We start from the raw sequence: 19,700 nt of genomic DNA, 5'->3' as shown, positions 1-19,700 counted from the left end.
CCATTAATAGCTTACCCTTGGATTAGGGAGGTGATATAAATCTAGGTATAGTTAGACAAAGGATTACAGAGCCATTATCGGAACTACAATTTAATCTGTTTCATTAGATTTCGATTTCCATAGTTTAGTGACTTTGTTCTATTCTGTGCTTGAATTCAATAAACTACAAAATTTTATTTTTAAATGTCTCATCAAGTTGCTAAAAATATTCATATAAACGTTGTTGGGGAACGTAGTAGATTGAATTTCAGTAGGGTATTATTCAGAAGTGTGTATTTTGGGTAAGCACACAATAAAACGGACATCTCGTAGCCTTTAAATAACATCATAAAACAGCCGTAAGAAGGGCGACGTAGAAGTAGAACGAGCAATACAAATAGATTGGACATTTGTAATTACTATGGAGCGTAATGTCATGCTTTTACACCCTCAGACGTGGACAGCGGTGTATGATTAACTTAATAGCTTTATCGTCAGAAGTTATCTTGTTTGTTTCATATAAAATTACTATAGGTACACTTACAAATAGTTACTCTAGAGATAGGTAGGTATTAGACGCTGAAAGACTTACAAATACAAAATCTTTATTTGCGTAACCATTAAACTTTACAAAGTTAGTGATAGGAGCCTCTTTTTAAGCAAGTAATGCCTGTATTAAGAGACTTTTGGATTAGCATTTCAGCAATGTAATCTAGGTCTTAACCTAGGGCTTTTGATTAATTTTAATGCGGAAAACTTTACCTTATCTTTAGCCAGTAGCAACTGTCGTACGACGACCATGTCGGCGAGTAGTAGCACCCTGGTAACTGCGGCGAGGAGCGCGCGCGCCGCCGACACCATGCCCGCGCCGTCTGCTCCTGCGCACACGCGCTCGATTGCGCGACCTGCGTGACAATAAAGAACATATTTAAAATATCCAGTATAAGAACTGAGTAATACAAAATTATGTATATAGTAGTATTTGTATTTGTATTTCTTTAGTAGTGATTTCAAAACAAATTACACACTAATTTGTTTCAAAGCTAAAATCACTGCTGCTGAAATCACTGCTAAAGAAATTAAAATTCGGTAGTCAATTTGTATCACATTTCTGAATTAATACATTCAACAAAATTGAGGTTCTTAAAACATTGTTTCTCCAAATTATATTTTGTCTTCCGACGTTCATTAAAGATAATAAAACCACATCTAAAACAATCATCGAGTAACCGAATTGATTTTGAAAGCTGTTTCTCTCTCGTTAAGAGAAAATATTTTCAAACAAAAAAAATATCACGCGCCTTTTGTTACCAGTATCCGCCGAAACATCTTCACAATAACTCTGAGAGTGTATTTCGATATTTTTGAAACAAACAATGAAATGGAATCGCAATGGAATTAATTGGAAAGCTTATACAGATAGCAGTTATCAATTTATTTATTATTAAGTTCACCTTGTTTATGTGTCTTGGCAACCGACCAGGAATCATTTTGAGGTATTAAATTATTGGTGCACTTATTATGTGTACAATTGTCTAGCTGTTGCTTGCATTGCAACTAGTGAAATTTTATCATACTTTTTGAAACTTGCATTTGGACAAATACCAATAAAATATCTGGTTAACCGAAGTTGAATCGAAATAAGTTATTACTTATGGAGCTGCACTTATGTACATTTGAAATTCTTACAGTTTCATATGAAGCGAGTTTAAAACTTTATACGTTTGACCTACAAACATATAAAACTTTGATAGCCATTAGTATGACTAACAGTTATCTCTTCAGAACGTTATAGAAAGTTTGAATTTAGCTCGAAAATATCAATTACTCATTCATTTTGACTTAAGGTTATTTTGGGTAACAAATGGCGAAATGTGGGTGTACATTGTATAGCGGCATTATGTGCCGTAATTTGCACGTCTGCCTGCCACTTCGGGGATAACAGGCGTGACGTTGCAAAAAAATATATAAGTTACTAATATCAAATTGTAGATACAATTACTCAGTAATTTTTCAGTCTTGGCGCATTGCTGTCAATGAAAATATTAAAGCGTACGAAAACCAACGCTTAGATACGTTAGACGTAAAGCGTCAATTACGTAAAGACCGACCCAAGCCCTCCTATATTTATACATATAACTCTGCTGGTCAGCTTTACTGCTCTAATTGTGATCGGATTTTTAAAACTAAGTTCGGTTTGGCCAGTCATATCAGGGCCCACGACAGTAAATAGTTTCTCTAAGGTCGCCGTTACCGAAATCGGTAAGGAGGACTATATAATTTTGCACGTAATATTGGATTGTTTAAGTATTAGAGTAAAGCTTTCTATAACTTATACGTAGAGCATGATACACATTATTATCATCTGGGTAGGATGCAAGCGGTATTATGCCTTGCACCCTAACGAGCTTCTGACGACCGCAGGGAAAGTCTTCCAGTTTATGTGGCGAATAGACTCGGATGCACTGAACACTCCGATATTTTACTAGTAATCCATGACGTTGTATTATTGGGATTTATAACACGGTCCAGATATTCGAAAAAGAGTATGCGTGGATAGTTTTTTTTTTACTCTAGGATTTTCTCCTGTGTCGTGGGTGCGTTTACAAACATGCAATTTCACATACACGTGACACCCAGACCTGAATTAACAATTTTTGGATTACACAAAGAGTTGCTCTGTGCAAGAATCGAACCGGCTACCCGTACACGGCAGCCAGTTACCCAGCCTCCGAGTCAACCGTGCAGTTTATAGGTAGTGAAAACTAGTTAAAATATTAAATGTAAAAAGTATGTGTTAATTAATGATTCCTTTCCTTACGAAACATTAGTAGGTACTATATTAAACGAAGTAAGTACATTAGGTCACTAAATGAGTTGCGTGTGTTCCCAATAATTACTGTATTGATCAAAATCTAAGTTACATACAATCCACGAAATAAGTATTTATGTACGTGCGTGCGTCGACTCGTACATTTAACGGCGGCTTCGAGCCAAAGGTTAATTGGCGTCAACCATTCCTGTTTAGCCTGACTTTTGTTGGCCAATGTTTTATGTAAAATATTCGAGATATTTTAAAAACCCTACCTACGTTCTATTCAGAAAAAAAGTAATATCTGATATTGGACTTTTAGCCTATTATTCTCCGGAGCTGCGGACTACCTAGCGGGTTTACTGGCTCAAGAGGCAGAAGTAGGAACGGAATGGTTTTTAGTCAGTAAGAGTCTGACACTCTCTCGCCTCGCCCAAGGCAGGAGAAGTCATTGGATGATTTTCCCCCCTAAAAAAGCTAATTATTCTATTGATCTAAATACTACGACAAAAGGCTAGCACTACATACGAATAATAAATAAAATAACCAATCAAAAAACAGTACACAATTAACACAGGTCACTTTATACAAACACAAGTATGAATTCATAATAAACTTAAAAATATAATTTACAATTGTTAACTACAATTTGAGATTACACAAACTGTTTCTCTGACAAAGCTCTGGGAGGAGTGGGGGGGTAATTAGCAGCGCTGTATAGTTCCACCCTCTATATTGTGCTGTGTTGTAGGACACAGTCACAAAACGCAGGTGTTCCATTGTTGTTTTTAATGAGCAATTTGCTTAATATATTAGTATTTAGTGCTTTCACTGTAGCAATTTAGCCCCGCTGTTACCGCGGTCGCATAATTTACTGTCTCGCTCCCGGATTAAAATGTTAACGTTAACTGTTACTAACGAACATTATGGTGATTTTATTTTAAACATAAGTTTCTGCATATTGAAGTGCTTTTGTGCAAAGCTATTTGAATTTAGTTCCTACTCTAATTTGCATTAAGTTTGAATTTTGTATTAATACTAAACTCTGTCTTGCTCTGTCTCATAAACTATACTTGTACGAGTATGCTACGTCGTAGCGAACATGCTACGCATGGCTACGCGTAACGATAATAAATAAATAAATATTTAGTTCATTATCTTTTTGTATTATCCTCATTTAAAATAATTATTTATTCTTAATGTATAATAAATAATTAATATCGCACAACCAGTGTAATTAAAGTACCGACGTAGCGGCAGTGTCTGTTCGTAGCAAAATGCTACGCGGTGTGTCCTAGTTTGCTACGCATGGCTACGTATCATATTAATATTGTGTATTGTAAACATGTATACTTTATTTAATCTATTAATGAAAAACAATACCTAGCATGACTTTTATGATTTTTAATGTAAAGTAATTAATTCTGAAAACTTAAGATCTTTCAAATTGTTTTGGTAGTCTTTTTTTATATTACATAAGCACGAAACCCTAATTACGTACTAATACTGAATAAAAAGAACCTTAACTAAAGAAAAACTAAATAAAATCTAACAATCACAACATTCAGTAAAAAACAACCAAAACGTGAATCCCGAGCGGAAGCTACGAAAGTATCCAGCGCGTTGTTCGTTTAGTCAACCAATATCGGAAAACGATATCCACACTTAAATGGAGACATTAACATTTGCAGAAAAACTGGTTACCCATTACCTACTGAGTCAAACTCATTCGTAATTCAGAAATACTGTGAAAATTGTTCACGGGCGATTGGAGGGGCAATCGGTCTTAAATGAGATTAATAAAGGGAGCTCCGAGTGTGCACCTACATCCTACAATTTATTATGTCTTTGACACTTTCGTGCTAACGCTCCCGCCTCTGATTCTATTTGGGTCGTGTTCCTCGCTTTAAATACATCCACCGAAAATAAAAATACCTTTTTCGCCTTTCATGGGAAGGTTGTGAGTTAATTTGATTCCAGCATTTTTTTGTTTTGTACGAAAAAAATGTGCTTATATTTTTTCTTTTTCCTGTGAAATATGGGTAAATGTGTACGTGATTTTTATGTGTTTTTGTAAATTGTTCATTAGGAATTACATACAGTTAGAACCTAAAACAAATTGTGCACAATTATCACAAATATGCTACCAAATGTTTACTTGGTAACGTTTGGTAAAAACCACACATATTGATCATACGATTAAAGTCGTATGTCGTGGTTATGAAACGTTCCGTGTATAAAACCATATAAAATGCTTCTGCTATTTAATTATTTTTCCATGAAATATGAGCTGCAGAATGCCGACACGTGGCCATCACTTCGATTAAATAGTTGCGCCAGTAACGTATTGGTCATCGGCTATACGGCCACAGCTCTACTCTAATAGGTCACTAGCTCGACCAGAGTGCTAAGTAAAGTCCCAGCAAGTACGCTAACTCCTTCCGACCAAGTTTTACAACTTTTCTGACACGCTCATTTAAAGTGCAGACTTATTTAAAGAAACTCTCGCACTATTTACAATTACATTATTTATCCAAGTAAGAGATAAATATAAAGTCTGGAGACTAAACAAAACGACTAGCAAAAATACTGTTAACCCACATGCACTAGTGAATTTACTGTTTTGTAAATAAAACAACACAGCTGGAATTTGAACGCCGAAAGGTTTATTTTGGCTTTAGCACTAAAAGGTCGTTGTTATTTAGTCCGTTGGCGTTGTTTAACAATAAAACCAAAGTTCGGTGTGTGATTTTTAGCGTGCGACATTGGCACGCAAGGTTTGTTCGGCGGGTGCAGGCTTAATTGCGTGTCAACATACCGCTTATTGTTAAATTGACCGCCGCCTGGCGAGCGGTTAGCTGATAACTCTCCCGAGTATAACTATTAACACGATAACTTTGCATGTTTCGAATTAGAACAATGACTGAAATGCTAAAACTGCTTAATGAATGTTTAGTAAAACTGGTAAATAGTTATTTTGACGGGAATTTTTGTATCGTCTAATATTCTGAAACGTTAGTGTTAGATAACGTTCTGGTTAATTCACATGAAACACATGAAAATGTGGCTTCTTATTGCCTTTTATATTAACAAACGCTCCTATGTTACAGAAAGCGATGCTAAATGTTACAAAGTTTCAAGCTACTAAGAATCTATGAAACAAAATCTTCTTCCTGCCCGTTTCGACGACTGGAGCTACCAGGCAGTCATAAAACCTGGAGAGTAAAGTTTTTCATTCAGTAGAGTAGCAATTTGTAAATTGGGGTTTCCGGTTCCAGTAGATTGATAGTCTATGTATATACAAAATAATGGGCCTTTTAAAATGGGTACGATTCGTCAAATGAACCGCAGTATTGTTGACGTACTTGCAACGTACAGCATAGTCATATTTCTACAAATAATGTGAACTTTTGAATGATCATTCATCTAATATAGTGTCTAAGATATTACCTAGAATGAATTTAGCTTTTCAGAAAGATTGTTTTGATATTTAAAAGACAGCATTTGGTTTCTATTTACTTCGATTCCCCAAAGTACCTACGTGTTTCACACAAGTGTATTGTACACCCACACACGAACAGATTAAGCATTTATTGTCACACGTAATGTTGTCATACAGTAATCCAAATTATCTATAAGTAGTGTGATGATTAATGGGTATATAGCAGATAGTGTAATCCCTTGAATCAATAGATTGGCAATGTCCTAATTAGGGAAAACCGGGGAAAAACATGGTCTATAGAGAGTACAATAAGCTACAATATCCAGCTTAAAATGAATCCTCATTCTATAGGTTTTTTATGCAATTAGAGGTCATGTTATATTGTAAAGGTATATGTAAATGTGTTATATTTTTATAATAACTATCGTAACACATACTAAATTAACTAAAAATCACGGTTTACTCACGTAAATTAATGGAGAAAAGCTCTACTAATTTCGAGTCACAGAGGGACTCTTCATCATGAGCAGCGTGCGCAGAAACTAGTAGAGCTTTTCTCCATTAATTTACGTGTAGTAAACCGTGATTTTTAGTTAATGTAGATGTCCTGTTGATATCTGTAGTCTGACAAGTAACATCTATAATGGATTAAAGGGTAAAAGGTTATGGGGGATGGTGGCATTTATCGTTTGGGTTATTTATATGTGTTAAATATAACCGGCTATTGTTGTACGTGGCTTTGTCCTCCTGGCCTTTACCCAATGGGGTTTGGGTCAGTATTATACGTGGGCCCATATACTATTAACTTTCTATAAGCTTGTACGGGAGATCACGTCTTTTATTCCCCGAAGAGATAGGACGTAGATATATGTCACCTATGTACATTGCACCAGTTGTGTACATAATGGGGGGTAAGCATGTTGCCAGCTATCGAGCAAATTCTAAACTCCGTGTTACCACAACTATGTATTTTTGTAAAACCTATAAGAAATCTTAGCAAGCAATATCCGCGATACAATCAACGTTTATGCCTCTTCACAGCTGTATAAAATGAAAATTCAATAGCTGAAATGTCCATCAAAACTCTTAATACCAATCGGATTTTATATGTAACGTGGCTGAAATAAAAAAAAATATATTGACATTTCGCGTCCAGAAGTGGCTATCAATTTTAATATGAATAGTAAAATGCAAAAGCTACCGTACAATTGTCTTTCAATTATCTCGAAACAGTTTAAAGTATCGCAGTTTCATAACAGTTTTCAACCAACAATTGTTGTTAATTACATTGCAGTGTAACGGAATGCTCTTATTTATTTATCAGCGCCGGCCGGCAATGCACATCGATTTAATTAATCGATATCGTCCGAATCGATTACTGTACTTTCACGAAACAATGGAGCGAATGTTTCTTTGTGTTGCTACCTCTATGGAGCTCGTTAGAGCTTTTCAATAGTTCCGGAGGTTATGTTTCTTTTGTGTGGTTTAATGTTTTTTTTCCTTCACTAAGTATGTGAATACATTGTTCAAAGATGGCATGTATATAACGTGAGTCCATATGTTTTGATCAGCGTTGTAAATATAAATAGGTGTATTCATGTGTAATATGTGATTAAAAATATATTGCGGTCTTAGAACTGTGATTCTTTGTGATTGTACATAATTATATATAAGTATAAAAAAAAAACGCTGAAATTGTATTTTCATTTTATACCTTTTCTATTATATAATATTCGGCCCACGCGACTTCAATGAATCTCGACATTTTAGCAACCTAAAGTATCGATTTCATCATTTGGGAACTAGAGTAGGCCATTTAGGTACTAATTTGGACAATAGGAATCGAATCAGTTCACTAATGAGCGTGTCGCTTGACAACCTCTATTTAAGAGGCTACTGTTTATGGTACAAAATGTGTCTGGAATTTTTTTTTTTTTTTTTTTTTTTTATTTATTTAAAGGGCTTTGTCGCTTGGCGACCATATCGCCCAGTGCAGGAAAAACAAAGTTTGGTTACTTATTACTAGCTTACGATCTACTTATCACTAATTTGTACAAGTGTTGTGCTTTATCGGACACTGGAAAAGCAAGCATGGAGTTACAAAGGCCAATGTCATTCACTCTTTGCGGACCAAAAATACTAACCCTAGTATTTTCATTCCGGGCACATTCCATCAAAATATGAAGGACATCATCAACCACTCCACATGAATCACAGCATGGTGACGGAACTTTTTTCATTAAATAATTAAACTTATTTGATGGAATGTGTCCGGAACGGAGTCTTAAGGCGATAGTCATTAAATTTTTATTAAGGTCGCAGTCAATCCACGGAACCCGAGAAATCTCTGGCTGTATAGTTCGATACCAGATCCCCTTTTCTTTTGATCTTTCATCAAAATACTCCTGCCAAAGATCGAAACACTTATTTTTTGCTCTTCCAAAATAGTCCGAAAACAGTGGGGTAATATTCATGGGAACACCATCAACACACGCTTGTTTGGCAAGCATATCTACCACATCATTTTCTTCATATTGAACATGTGACGGAATCCATTGGAGACGTACCATTTTGGAATTAGATTGAAGTTTTAAGATTAATTCATATATGGCGTAGGCTGTCGGAATACCTCGCATGTGAGAAGTGTTTCGAGCCAAATGTTGCAGCGAACTTTTGGAGTCTGTCAGAATCACAAATTTATCACCGCTGACTGATAGAATATAGGATAAGGCTTCCAATATAGCAATCAGTTCAATATGCATAATAGAAATATCTGAATCAATCTTAATCTTCATATGACTTATTAGAATCGGATCCAAAAAGGCTGCGCCTCCCAAATCTTTATCTTTGGAACCGTCAGTAAAAATTGTATGATAATCTGGATACTGTTCTTGTATATATGAAGTACATAATTGTTTTAGCTGTATAATACTGTAATGACGTTTAGCTTTAGATATACTAGGAATTTTATCACTGATTATATGGGACAAATCTATGCTACTAATCCACTTATCGAGGGAAAACATTCCAAGTTGAGTACTAGAGTGTATAGGAGTAGAGTTATACTGTGAAAGAATGTCAATAAGTAACGGCAACTTTTTGTGTTGCCAATAGTTGGAACCTGTGAATAGTGAAAGATTTTCTAGCGATTGTAAGGTTTTATTGTTAACAAGAGATTTTGATTTTAAAATGAATTTGCTGGCTAGGTATCTACGACGAATATGAAGTGGTGGTAGACATAACTCGTTTTCCATTACATGTATTGGGGTGCTCCGTATAAATCCGCCGATAACGCGTAGCGCCTGATTTTGTATTCGGTCTAATTTAATTAATTTAGAGTTGCAGCTGTTATCAAATAAAAAACTGGCATAATCAATTCTACTACGAATTATGGAAATATACAAACGTCTTAAATGTTTTTGATGGACTCCCCATCCCGGACCTGATAAAATTTTAAGTAAATTAATGTACTTTATGACTTTCTGTGAGGTTTCATTAATATGCTTACCCCATCTTAATGAGCTATCCAGCCAGAGACCTAGATATTTTACATTATTGACAACATCAATCGAAGTGCCGTCAAAATCGAAATTAATTAATCTTCTAAAGCATCCTTTTTTAAAAACACAAATCTTAGTTTTACTTGAAGACATCGTTAAACCTAATTTTTCAATTAACATTTTAGTGTATCGTAAAGCAGACCTGAGCTCTTCAAATGCTAAATCTAAATTACTTTTGGTTGAATACAACACAAAATCATCAGCATATTGAGAGATATTAACCTGGGTAATATTTTGACATATATGTAATGTATGAATATTAAATAGAAGTGGAGCCAACGGATCTCCTTGGGCTAACCCGCGGCCAGTAGATCTAACAATCTCACAATTATACGTAACCACTTGCAGATGCCTATTTGATAAGAAGGACCACAAGTAACTACAGACTTTTGATCCAACCCCAAACTGATCTAATATGCGTAACAGGCAAGGAATATCAACATTATTATAAGCGCTTTCAATGTCTATAAAGCATGCCGCTGTCACGCAATTTTTTGAGAACCCTAGTTGAATTTCAGAAACCAATCGCGAAAGATTATCGAGACAAGATCGTGCTTTACGAAAACCTACCATGTCCTCAGGGAAAAGACACTGCTTTTCAAAGAACCATTCTATACGCTTAGCCAAAATGGCGTGAAGAATTTTACAGATACATGATATCAAGGAGATAGGGCGAAGAGATGAAGATGAACTATGTTTTGGTATTGGGACTACTTTAATTTGACGCCATTGTTGGGGAACAAAACCTACAGAAAAACATTGATTATATATTTGAAGTAACATTTGTTTGCCGGAAGGCGGGAGGTGTTTAATCATGGAGAAGGAAATTTGATCTGACCCAGGGGCTGTGTCAGTAGTCTTAATGCAGTTGACTAATTCTGGCATTGAGATTGGAGACTCTAACAGGGCATTATTGGAATAAAAGGCAGGCTGCGAAGGACATACAAAATCTGGAGTGAGATCTTTAAGCAGACGCTCGGCTTTTTCTTTATCTACACTGGTGTTAGGGACTTGCCGGCCTTTTAGCCACCTCATCTTACGCCACATTTCGGATGCTGAAGAGGTCTCGTCTATAGATGTACAAAACTGCTGAAAAGATTTGCACCGAGCTATACGAATAAGCCTTTGAGCAGTGCTTATTTTCTCTTTTAGAATATCTAAATTATTTGAAGAGGGACACCTTCTCAGATTCGCAAGAGCCAAACGCCGCTCCGCAACAGCCCTGGACAATTCTGAAGACCAATATGGTTTTGGCTTGAATGAGTTACTTATGTTTTGAGGGATTCTTATATTTGGAATATACTTGTCCGCGGCTTTTTGTATTAAATTATATAATTGGTCATATGAACTCTGAGGATCTTGGGAAATTATGTAGTTTTGTAATTCATTATCTATAAATGTAGTATACGAAGTCCAATCAGATTTTTTAAAATTTCTTTTCGTTTGATAATCACGGCTTGTATTAAGCAAGCAGTTCAATTTAATTATTAAGTGATCACTGCCGAGTGATTCGTTTGTTGGTTTCCACGTAAATAACAAGGACAAATCTACAGAAACAAATGAGATATCAGGACTAGATTGCTGGAGAACACCATCAACCATCCTGATTCTCGTGAAGCTACCATCGTTTAAATGAATGAAATTATAATCCAACATGGAGTCAAATATTTCTGAGCCGCGTCGATCAGTTCTTCGAGACCAATTAGAGTGGTGAGCGTTAAAATCCCCTAAGATAAGAGTTTTACTATTACCGATAGAAAAGATTGTGTCCCAATCGCATTGCGTGGTGTGTACCGTCGACGGGCAATAAATGGAAATTATGTTCTCAATATGCTGACAATTTAGAATCTTAATATGTAATAATTCTATACCAGGATTACGACTTTGTGTAGTACAAACAATAGACTTAACAGAGCGATGGGTCATAATGGCGACACCGCCGTAACCATCTTCTCTGTCTAACCTGTACGTATTATATTCGCTGATTCTAAAAGAACTCTCGGGTTCCAACCAGGTCTCGCTCAACACGGCAATGTGTATTTTTTCTTGACTTAGGTATAATTCAAGTGAATGGTATTTGGGCCGTATACTTTGGCAATTCCATTGTATTATATTTAAGTTCGTAAAATTATTATCATTAGCCATTTCCTACGATTAAATGAAATATCGAGTCAATAGATAAGCTACTTACAATTTTTTGTTTCAGCCACTCTGTGAATATGGAAATTGATTGCTGGATTTTAATCTGAAGTGATTCTTTGCTTTTTATAATATTTCTTATTTTACTAATCAAATGCCAAAAACTTAGATTATTTAAAGATTCATCTGAATGTTTGTTCCTAGTTACTAATGGTACGTCCGGGTTTTCTGAGGAATCTGAAGATTCGGGGTTATGATGCCATGGTATGTCCTTTGTAGGCGTGGGAGTCATTGGTCGGCGCGGCTTCTTCAAATTCCGTTTGGGCTTAGGTAGTATATTTGTTGTCGCTGTGTCTGGGCAGTCCATTTCATAAGCTGTGTCGTCATTTCCATGCACTGGAACTGGAGTGGTTTTTGTAATCTCTGCATAAGTCGGCCCATCTTCGGAGACAGGATTAGCAACCACTCTAGGAGCTTGGACAGGGGAAGGAGGAACGTACATGGTCAGCGCCTTCCTATAGGTGCAGTTAAACTGTGACATAATATCTCGTATCTTCTTTTCCTTCTTAAATATTGGGCATGCTTTATCAAGCGCCATATGATCACCCGAGCAATTCACACACGTGAATGATGTGGCTGTACAGTTATGGTGTTTTTGTGAGCACTTGGGACAAACAGGTTGTTTGGATGGGCAACTTATCTTTAAATGGCCGAATTTCCAGCAGTTAGCACATTGGGTAACTGGGAATACAAACCGCTCCACTGGGATCCTCAAGCTGTAAATATAGACATAAGGTGGCAAAGAAGGACCTTTGAATCCTAGCCGAATGGTTTCACTCGGAGTCCAGCCGTTACCCTCAGGGTCATCCGAGCAACGTTTATTTAACCTCTTGACCGATATAATTTCAGCACTGCTTGATAAATTACTTTTAAGATCCTCATCAGAGATATCCAGTTCCATTCCTCTAATAAGTCCATACGATACACCTACTTCCGATGTTTTTTGACAAGACCAACCCATGTCGGTAAACACCGAACAGTTTATGAATTCCTCTGCGCCGATATCATTATCAAAGGTAACTAACATTTTATTCCGATGTACGTATTTAATCTTATAGATCTTGTCACTAGCAATGTTGTGTGTCTTAAATAGTCGTGCTAAAGCGAATTGTTTCGGCAAAGGTTCTTTACACGTCACATATACTTGTATCATTTCTTCTCTTCTATTCTCAACTTGTTGTTCCCTATTACATATGAGTTTGCTTCGTCCTCTATTAACTACGTTCCATCCTTCTTCTGAAGAGTTTTCATCTCTTGTCCTTTTCCTTCTTATCAACTCCGATTCACCTTGTTGTGTATTGTCCTCAAGTTCCATATTTGTACCGTCTTCTAACTCATCAGCACTCGACAATGTGTGGGTGAAATTCAATTCACTCATATGCACAAAGCAACAGCTGCAGGCCCGACCGGAGAAACCGGTTGGCCCGCGCGTGAACAAAATACGCGATAAGCGCTTAGTTAAATATAGCAAATATTAGTAAAACGTCCGATCACAAGAAAGCTTCGTGCGGAAGTGAGAATATTAAGTTAAAACATGAAAAATATGTATTTAATTATGCATATTTTAAAAAAACGCGCAGTACGAATGTCACTGTCACTGTCAACACGTCTGGAAAAATATGCCAACATTTAATTACAGTTCTTTTTCAATTACATATAAAATTAATGGAAAGACTCGTTAGTTAAGTGATGTAGGTACCTATTATTGGGGCTATGGTTTTATTTAAATGAAAAAGTAAAACTCGCCTCAAACATAGAATACAAGCACATAGTAAACAAGCCTTTTGACTTATCCCAATAGAGGTAAGGAAATTGGGATAAATTATTAAAAAGAAAAAATGTGTAATTTTCAATATTAATTTCTATCTCTACCTATCCCCTTAAAAGTAATAGACGTAATGTTATATTACGTAAAAAAAGTTCCTTACAATTTTTAAAACAAAGAATAGCAATAATTACTTTTAATAAATGTAATTATGGCCGTCGTTAGCCTTAAAAGAAGGCATTGTGAAATCAAAATTAATTGTGTCAATTGGACCGTTTAGGGGGGGAACGACTGCCTTGATTGGGATGCGCGATGGTCACCCTAAGTTTATCCGCCCTACGTATTATGAGTTCGTGACTTGAAATCTAATTAAGTTATTATCGCACATGTAGTCTGTGTGTATATTATATCCCATCCTGTCCTAATTAAGTTATTATCGCACATGTAGTCTGTGTGTATATTATATCCCATCCTGTCCTATCTTACTAACATTACATATGCGAGATTTTGTCGCATAAACTATAGAACGGATTAAAGTAATATTTTAAACTTTCTGCCAGAAGCTTCGCCCCCGTTTCCGTGAGATAAAAAGTATCATAAGTAGGAATAGTTTGAATAATCATTAAATGTCTCTGAGTGAGAATAATACTCTCTCCTACAAGAAGATCTCACACTAAATCAACAAACAAACAAACAAACTGAATGGTAATAAAATAATATTTTCACAAACTTCCCGTTCATGTAAGATATCGTATAACTATGAACACAATCATATATCCATTTAGTATGTTTTATGAGTGTTTGGTTCCCTACACCGGGGTGAAGGATAATGGAGACAAGTCGTTAAATCTTCGTAACACTTATGAAAAAAACCCGAAAATGTTCCGGACAGGAAGCTATTGAGTAAATTGTTGTCGCTAGTGTGACATGAGAAACGACCAGATAATTCTTTACGTTGAATATTTTTAACATTACGAGTCATTAGGTGTATTTCGTAGAAGTATTTTAGACGACTATAAATATATGTGAAGATACATTCCATCTAGAATCTAGGACGTGGAATATATACAGATCTCATTGACATCCCATACTTAACCAAAATCGGAAAAGTATCTCCGATTTGAAGATCGATACCAAGTGTTCAGCGCACTGAGGATTTTTAAGATTTTTATGAACTAGATGGCCTGGCAAACTTTACCGCTTCAAATATATTTTTCTCACCTTATACAAATAATTCAAGACAGAAGTTTGCAACATCGGTCCAACCCTTCTCTTTTAGCGCGACTAACGAAATGCAATTGATTTTAATATATTAAATTATAATCTAGATAAATACCAATTAACATTTGTCATTAATTGTGTACTCAAACAAGTATATCTAGTGTACAGTTTGCGCCTACATTGAATCAGTTACATCCAGTTTCAGCGGTTAGTGTAATGTTTATAAAACGGAGCCGAAGAAGCCATAAACATAAATTTGCTCGTAAACCGTTAATCTGTACAGACTCGAGTTAATACACCGGTATATGCTGCCCGCCCGACTACTGGATGCGTAAGAAAATGGACTATTCATAACATTAGCAAACGCTTCCTACATTTTTATGAACTCCGTAAACCTTTATAAAGTCTAGTTTTTTTAATTAATGAAAATCTAGTGCCGTGAAGATTGTGCTAGGTACGGTTAGTGTTATTACTGCTATACCAGGATATAGTGTTATTTTTTTATATTATAAGCCGGTAAACGAGCTTACGGGTTACCTGATGGTAAGCAATCGCCGCCGTCAATGGACACTCTAAGCACCAATAGCGTTATAAGTGCGTTGCAGACCTTTTGGGGGTTAGGAATTTAAGGGTTGTTAGGGAATACATATTGTATCGTAACAAATATTTCTAGCTACTTTGGCATGGTTAAGAAACAAACACCCAAAGTACTTTAACATTAATCACATTAACAGGATAAACTGAAACAATTGAAACGTAGCAAAGGGTTCATAATTCATCACCGGTTAACCGCCGCCAATTAGTATTAATACGAAACTGAATAGTTAACGAACTATTAATATAAATGAATTCATTACTAATCAGTTTTAACGAAGCTATTTGTCAAGTAAATTCTCTATGGCTTGGGAGATTATTAAATAGTTCCCCCCGTTGTTTGATTTATTGTGTCAAATAAACGGACAGGGCGGGTGAGAGGAATGATTATTATTAGATGTGACACCTATCCGCTTCCGTACTCAGCAGAGCTCATTAATTTGTCAGAGTCTGTATCAGTTCCGCTTGTCAAGCATGTCATTGGTCTCCGGGGAGCAGTGGATGTACTCGGACATTTTGACAAATTATGTGAATGGCTGATTAGACCAACGCTGACACTCAGGAATCTTACTAATATTATAAATGTGAAAGTTTTTAAATATATGTGTTTGTGTGGATATTTGTTGCTCAATCACGTCACAACGGCTGAAGGGATCGGGATGAAATTTGGAACAGGGATAGATTATGGTCTGGAATAACACACAGGATACCTTTTATCTCACGGGATCGACGGCGAAGCAGCTGGCAACTGTCCCCTTACAATGATAAAGCTTTCATAGGTAACGTCACCAAAGTATGTGAGACGTAATACAGAGCATATAACAAACTGGCGTATCATATGAATAAGAAAACGGCACATTTCTTTCCTGGATAAATCATGCAACAGCTACCTACGTGCTGGTTATACAACACACGATCGGGAATATATCGCAAAGCCAGGCTTTTCTAATACGCGTCACGTGGCACTGTGGGTAAGGCTGGTCGCACAGCTGTGGCTTGCGGACGCTGCAAGTGAGCAAATCCGCATTTGTGGACCGACGCCATTTGTGTCCCGCGGCATTGCGGATTGTGGCAGCCCCGAAAGTAATGACGTGCCGCTGTCGTCATAAATTCTCTGATAAAAAATATTAAACACATTCGTGCGTTATTTCCACGCGCGTAATGGTTTATTACCTTGCTTGCGTAAGCGGTGAGCCGCTATTAGGTTGTAATGCTTTGTAACATAAATATTGATAACCCGTTATTGCAAGCGTGTATTTGGATTGGACGTATGACTATTTTGCACAGAGATGATGATCCTATTTGTACGTCAGATTTCCGCGTGCAATGATTTAGTTTTTGATGAAATTAGTTAATTGAGAATTAATCGTTTTTATTTTGATGAAATACGTAAATGTGCAGACGGTTCACCTGATGGTAAGCGATCAGTGCCGCCCATGCAACACCGTTTCGGTAGTAATTTGAAAAGAAATAGCATACGATCCCATACAAGAAACATGTGCATCACATTTATTATTTCTAAGAGCTTTACTTATAAATAAATACAGTCACGTCTCACCAAAGTTTCAGAGCTCACGTGGTGGCGAAGTAGTTACGCCATTACGTACCTAGCGCCCTCTGTAATGAATTTACGTCATCACTGCAACTGGGAACAAAGTTTGAATCACGTCGCACAAACTTGTGAGTGGAATTTAGTGCAGTTTGCACTTCTAAGAGCATTTTTCAAACTTGAACATTGAGTAATAACGGGTTTTTGGATGAAACTTCAAAGAAAGTAAGAGACTTCTTGGCACGCTTTTGGTGGGCGTCGGCGAAAAAATACATGATAGATTTTGTCAGGTTTCAAATAGTAGACTTTATTCTATTGGCTTGGAAACACGGTTGGAGAAAAGAGAGGAAAGTTTATATGAGGAATTCCTTTTACTTTTCATTTGGATATTGGTCCATAAACAGATTTTCCAATTATTACAGTTAAAGCTAAAATAATATCTTAGATAGTATATCTATCCTAGAGGGAGTGTCAGAGTCTTACTGACTAAAAACCACCCCGTTTCTACTCCTGCTTTTCGAGCCGGAGCCACGATAACCCGCTAGGCAGACCGCAGCTCATTCCTCACTAAATTATCAAAAAGACACACAAAGAAAATAATATGGTTGGTTTATTTGAGCCGGCCAATCAGAACGCCGAACGCGCTTTCGTTTCGATTATTTTAAACGTAAAGCAAATTCATACTAAGGGAACAAGGCCTTACTTTTATGACTACCTAAGTATAGAAATCTAACTTAGTGACGCAACTTTGGGATGTGAACACGAGAATCAAGACCTATGTATGTTATGAGCCAGTGACTGTTTGAGTTCAATGATTCATTACGTCGAACGCTGGCTAGCTGCCAGGCAGTAAATGATAAAGAACTTTTCGAATGTCCCGCCGTTTCGTAATTATAATAAAATGTCATCTTCACGTCTCGTGTGAGCTCGAACTAGTGATAGTAAGAATTTAGTCTGGTATGACAAATTGAAAGGAATTCATGATATGAATGCTTTTTTAATTTATAAAACCCTATATCGCTCTTTAAGTAAGTTGACAATTTTTTTGGATCATAATACGATTTTATTACGAAGTGCCACTATTTAGCTGGGAGTTCAGACTCTTACTGACTAAAAATCACCCTGTTGCTACTCCTGCTTTTCGAGCCGGAGCTCCGGTAACCCGCTAGGCAGTCCGCAGCTCCAGGTATACTTTTGGAATAACATTATTGTTAGAGGTTATGGAGATTGAAACAAGTCTAATTCAAAGTCCGTATTATTGTTGCATTTAGAGACATAAATATCAACATTAGTTGCAATGGGACCATTAACTTTCTTCATCACACTCACGTCTAACTTCCCCATCAACGAAAACACCAGTAAAGTTAATGGAAATTCTCAAAGAGGAAACGTGATCTTTATTAAAATCGCCAAGTTTTATGCTGTTCATGTCGTATACGCTGTACCTACGAGAAATAGCACGCACGGCACATTATTCTCGCTTTATCTAGCCAATAGCGACACCTCATTACCTGAGAGAACAGGTACTGTGCGAGGAAATATTTTACCTTCAAAAAGGCAATTTTGAAACGGAGAACATACCTATTATAAATCATCTTAACACTTTTTCTTGTGTAATATTAAAAGCCTTAAATGTTTCAACGAGAACACGGTTATATAACTTTCCCTGCTTAGATAAAGCTGGAGACTATACTGTGCATACAGTTTTCGTCGGTGAAATTGTTAGTTCCAAGTAATAGAGGATAAGCTTATATCCATACACAGTGCACCGAGCTGAAATTGGGGCTGGCTTTAGATGAACGGAATTTTGAGATAGCTCTGACCAAAGCAAATGGGTTGTTTTGGTCAGACCAGAGATGAAACTTGACGCTCAGTTTAAAGTCAAAGTCAAATCATTTGTTCCAATTAAACCATTAATACTTAGGTTTTTTAAACGTGAACAAAGAAAGAAAGAAATAAACAATAGTCTGTCCGTCAGTGAAGCTAGTTTAGTCATCACAAGCAAGGCAATCAACAGTCTTTCCTACACAATAATCCCTATATACAAATATCTGTTACATAAACATTATTATTACGCACATAAGATCGTACTCGTGCTGTCGTCAAGTCTGCAGACACAACACTAATCCTTTGATCAATTAATCCGTCACTACCACATCAAATAACATTCGTAAGTTATGCAGCAGCTAATTAAATACTAAATGGATTGTCACAAAGACTCGTATGATGTGCTAATGTTCTGTTTTCATTCCAAGATTGGTTCGTAAAGATCAGTAATAAGTGATGAGGCTTGTTAATATATTCTTAACATTTAGACCAGAGATGTGCTATGTAGCTATGCTATAAAATTGTAATAGCTAAGCTGTGAAATTGTGTGAATTTGTGTGACCGTTTGCACTGATACTAAGCTATATAGCTGTACGAGTAAGATGTGCTATAAAGATGCGCCGCCGTAAAGTAGTTGTGCGAGGAAGACCCGCAGATCGAGTATGCGATGTATCGATAGTAGGACAGCCAGTGCTAAGCTAGGTGTACCAATGAATATGATTGGTGGAAGCCAAACGCATCCACAGCAACGT

General features: G+C 36.5%; 1 protein-coding gene across 6 annotated transcripts in view; it reads right to left on the bottom strand.

Annotated features, from left to right (window-relative positions):
* The window catches only part of LOC118274938 (alpha-catulin), a 75,860-nt gene that overhangs the window by 15,987 nt on the left and 40,173 nt on the right, over positions 1-19,700 (bottom strand). For all 6 annotated transcript variants that reach the window (XM_035592738.2, XM_035592765.2, XM_035592747.2 and 3 more), the window contains exon 3: positions 742-884. In XM_035592738.2, the coding sequence (XP_035448631.2) occupies positions 742-884 (143 nt within the window). The remainder of the gene's footprint in view (positions 1-741; positions 885-19,700) is intronic.

The sequence above is a fragment of the Spodoptera frugiperda genome, chromosome 15 (genome assembly GCF_023101765.2).
Source record: "Spodoptera frugiperda isolate SF20-4 chromosome 15, AGI-APGP_CSIRO_Sfru_2.0, whole genome shotgun sequence".
NCBI classification, from domain to species: domain Eukaryota; kingdom Metazoa; phylum Arthropoda; class Insecta; order Lepidoptera; family Noctuidae; genus Spodoptera; species Spodoptera frugiperda.
This window is presented reverse-complemented; position numbering and strand designations above follow the sequence as displayed.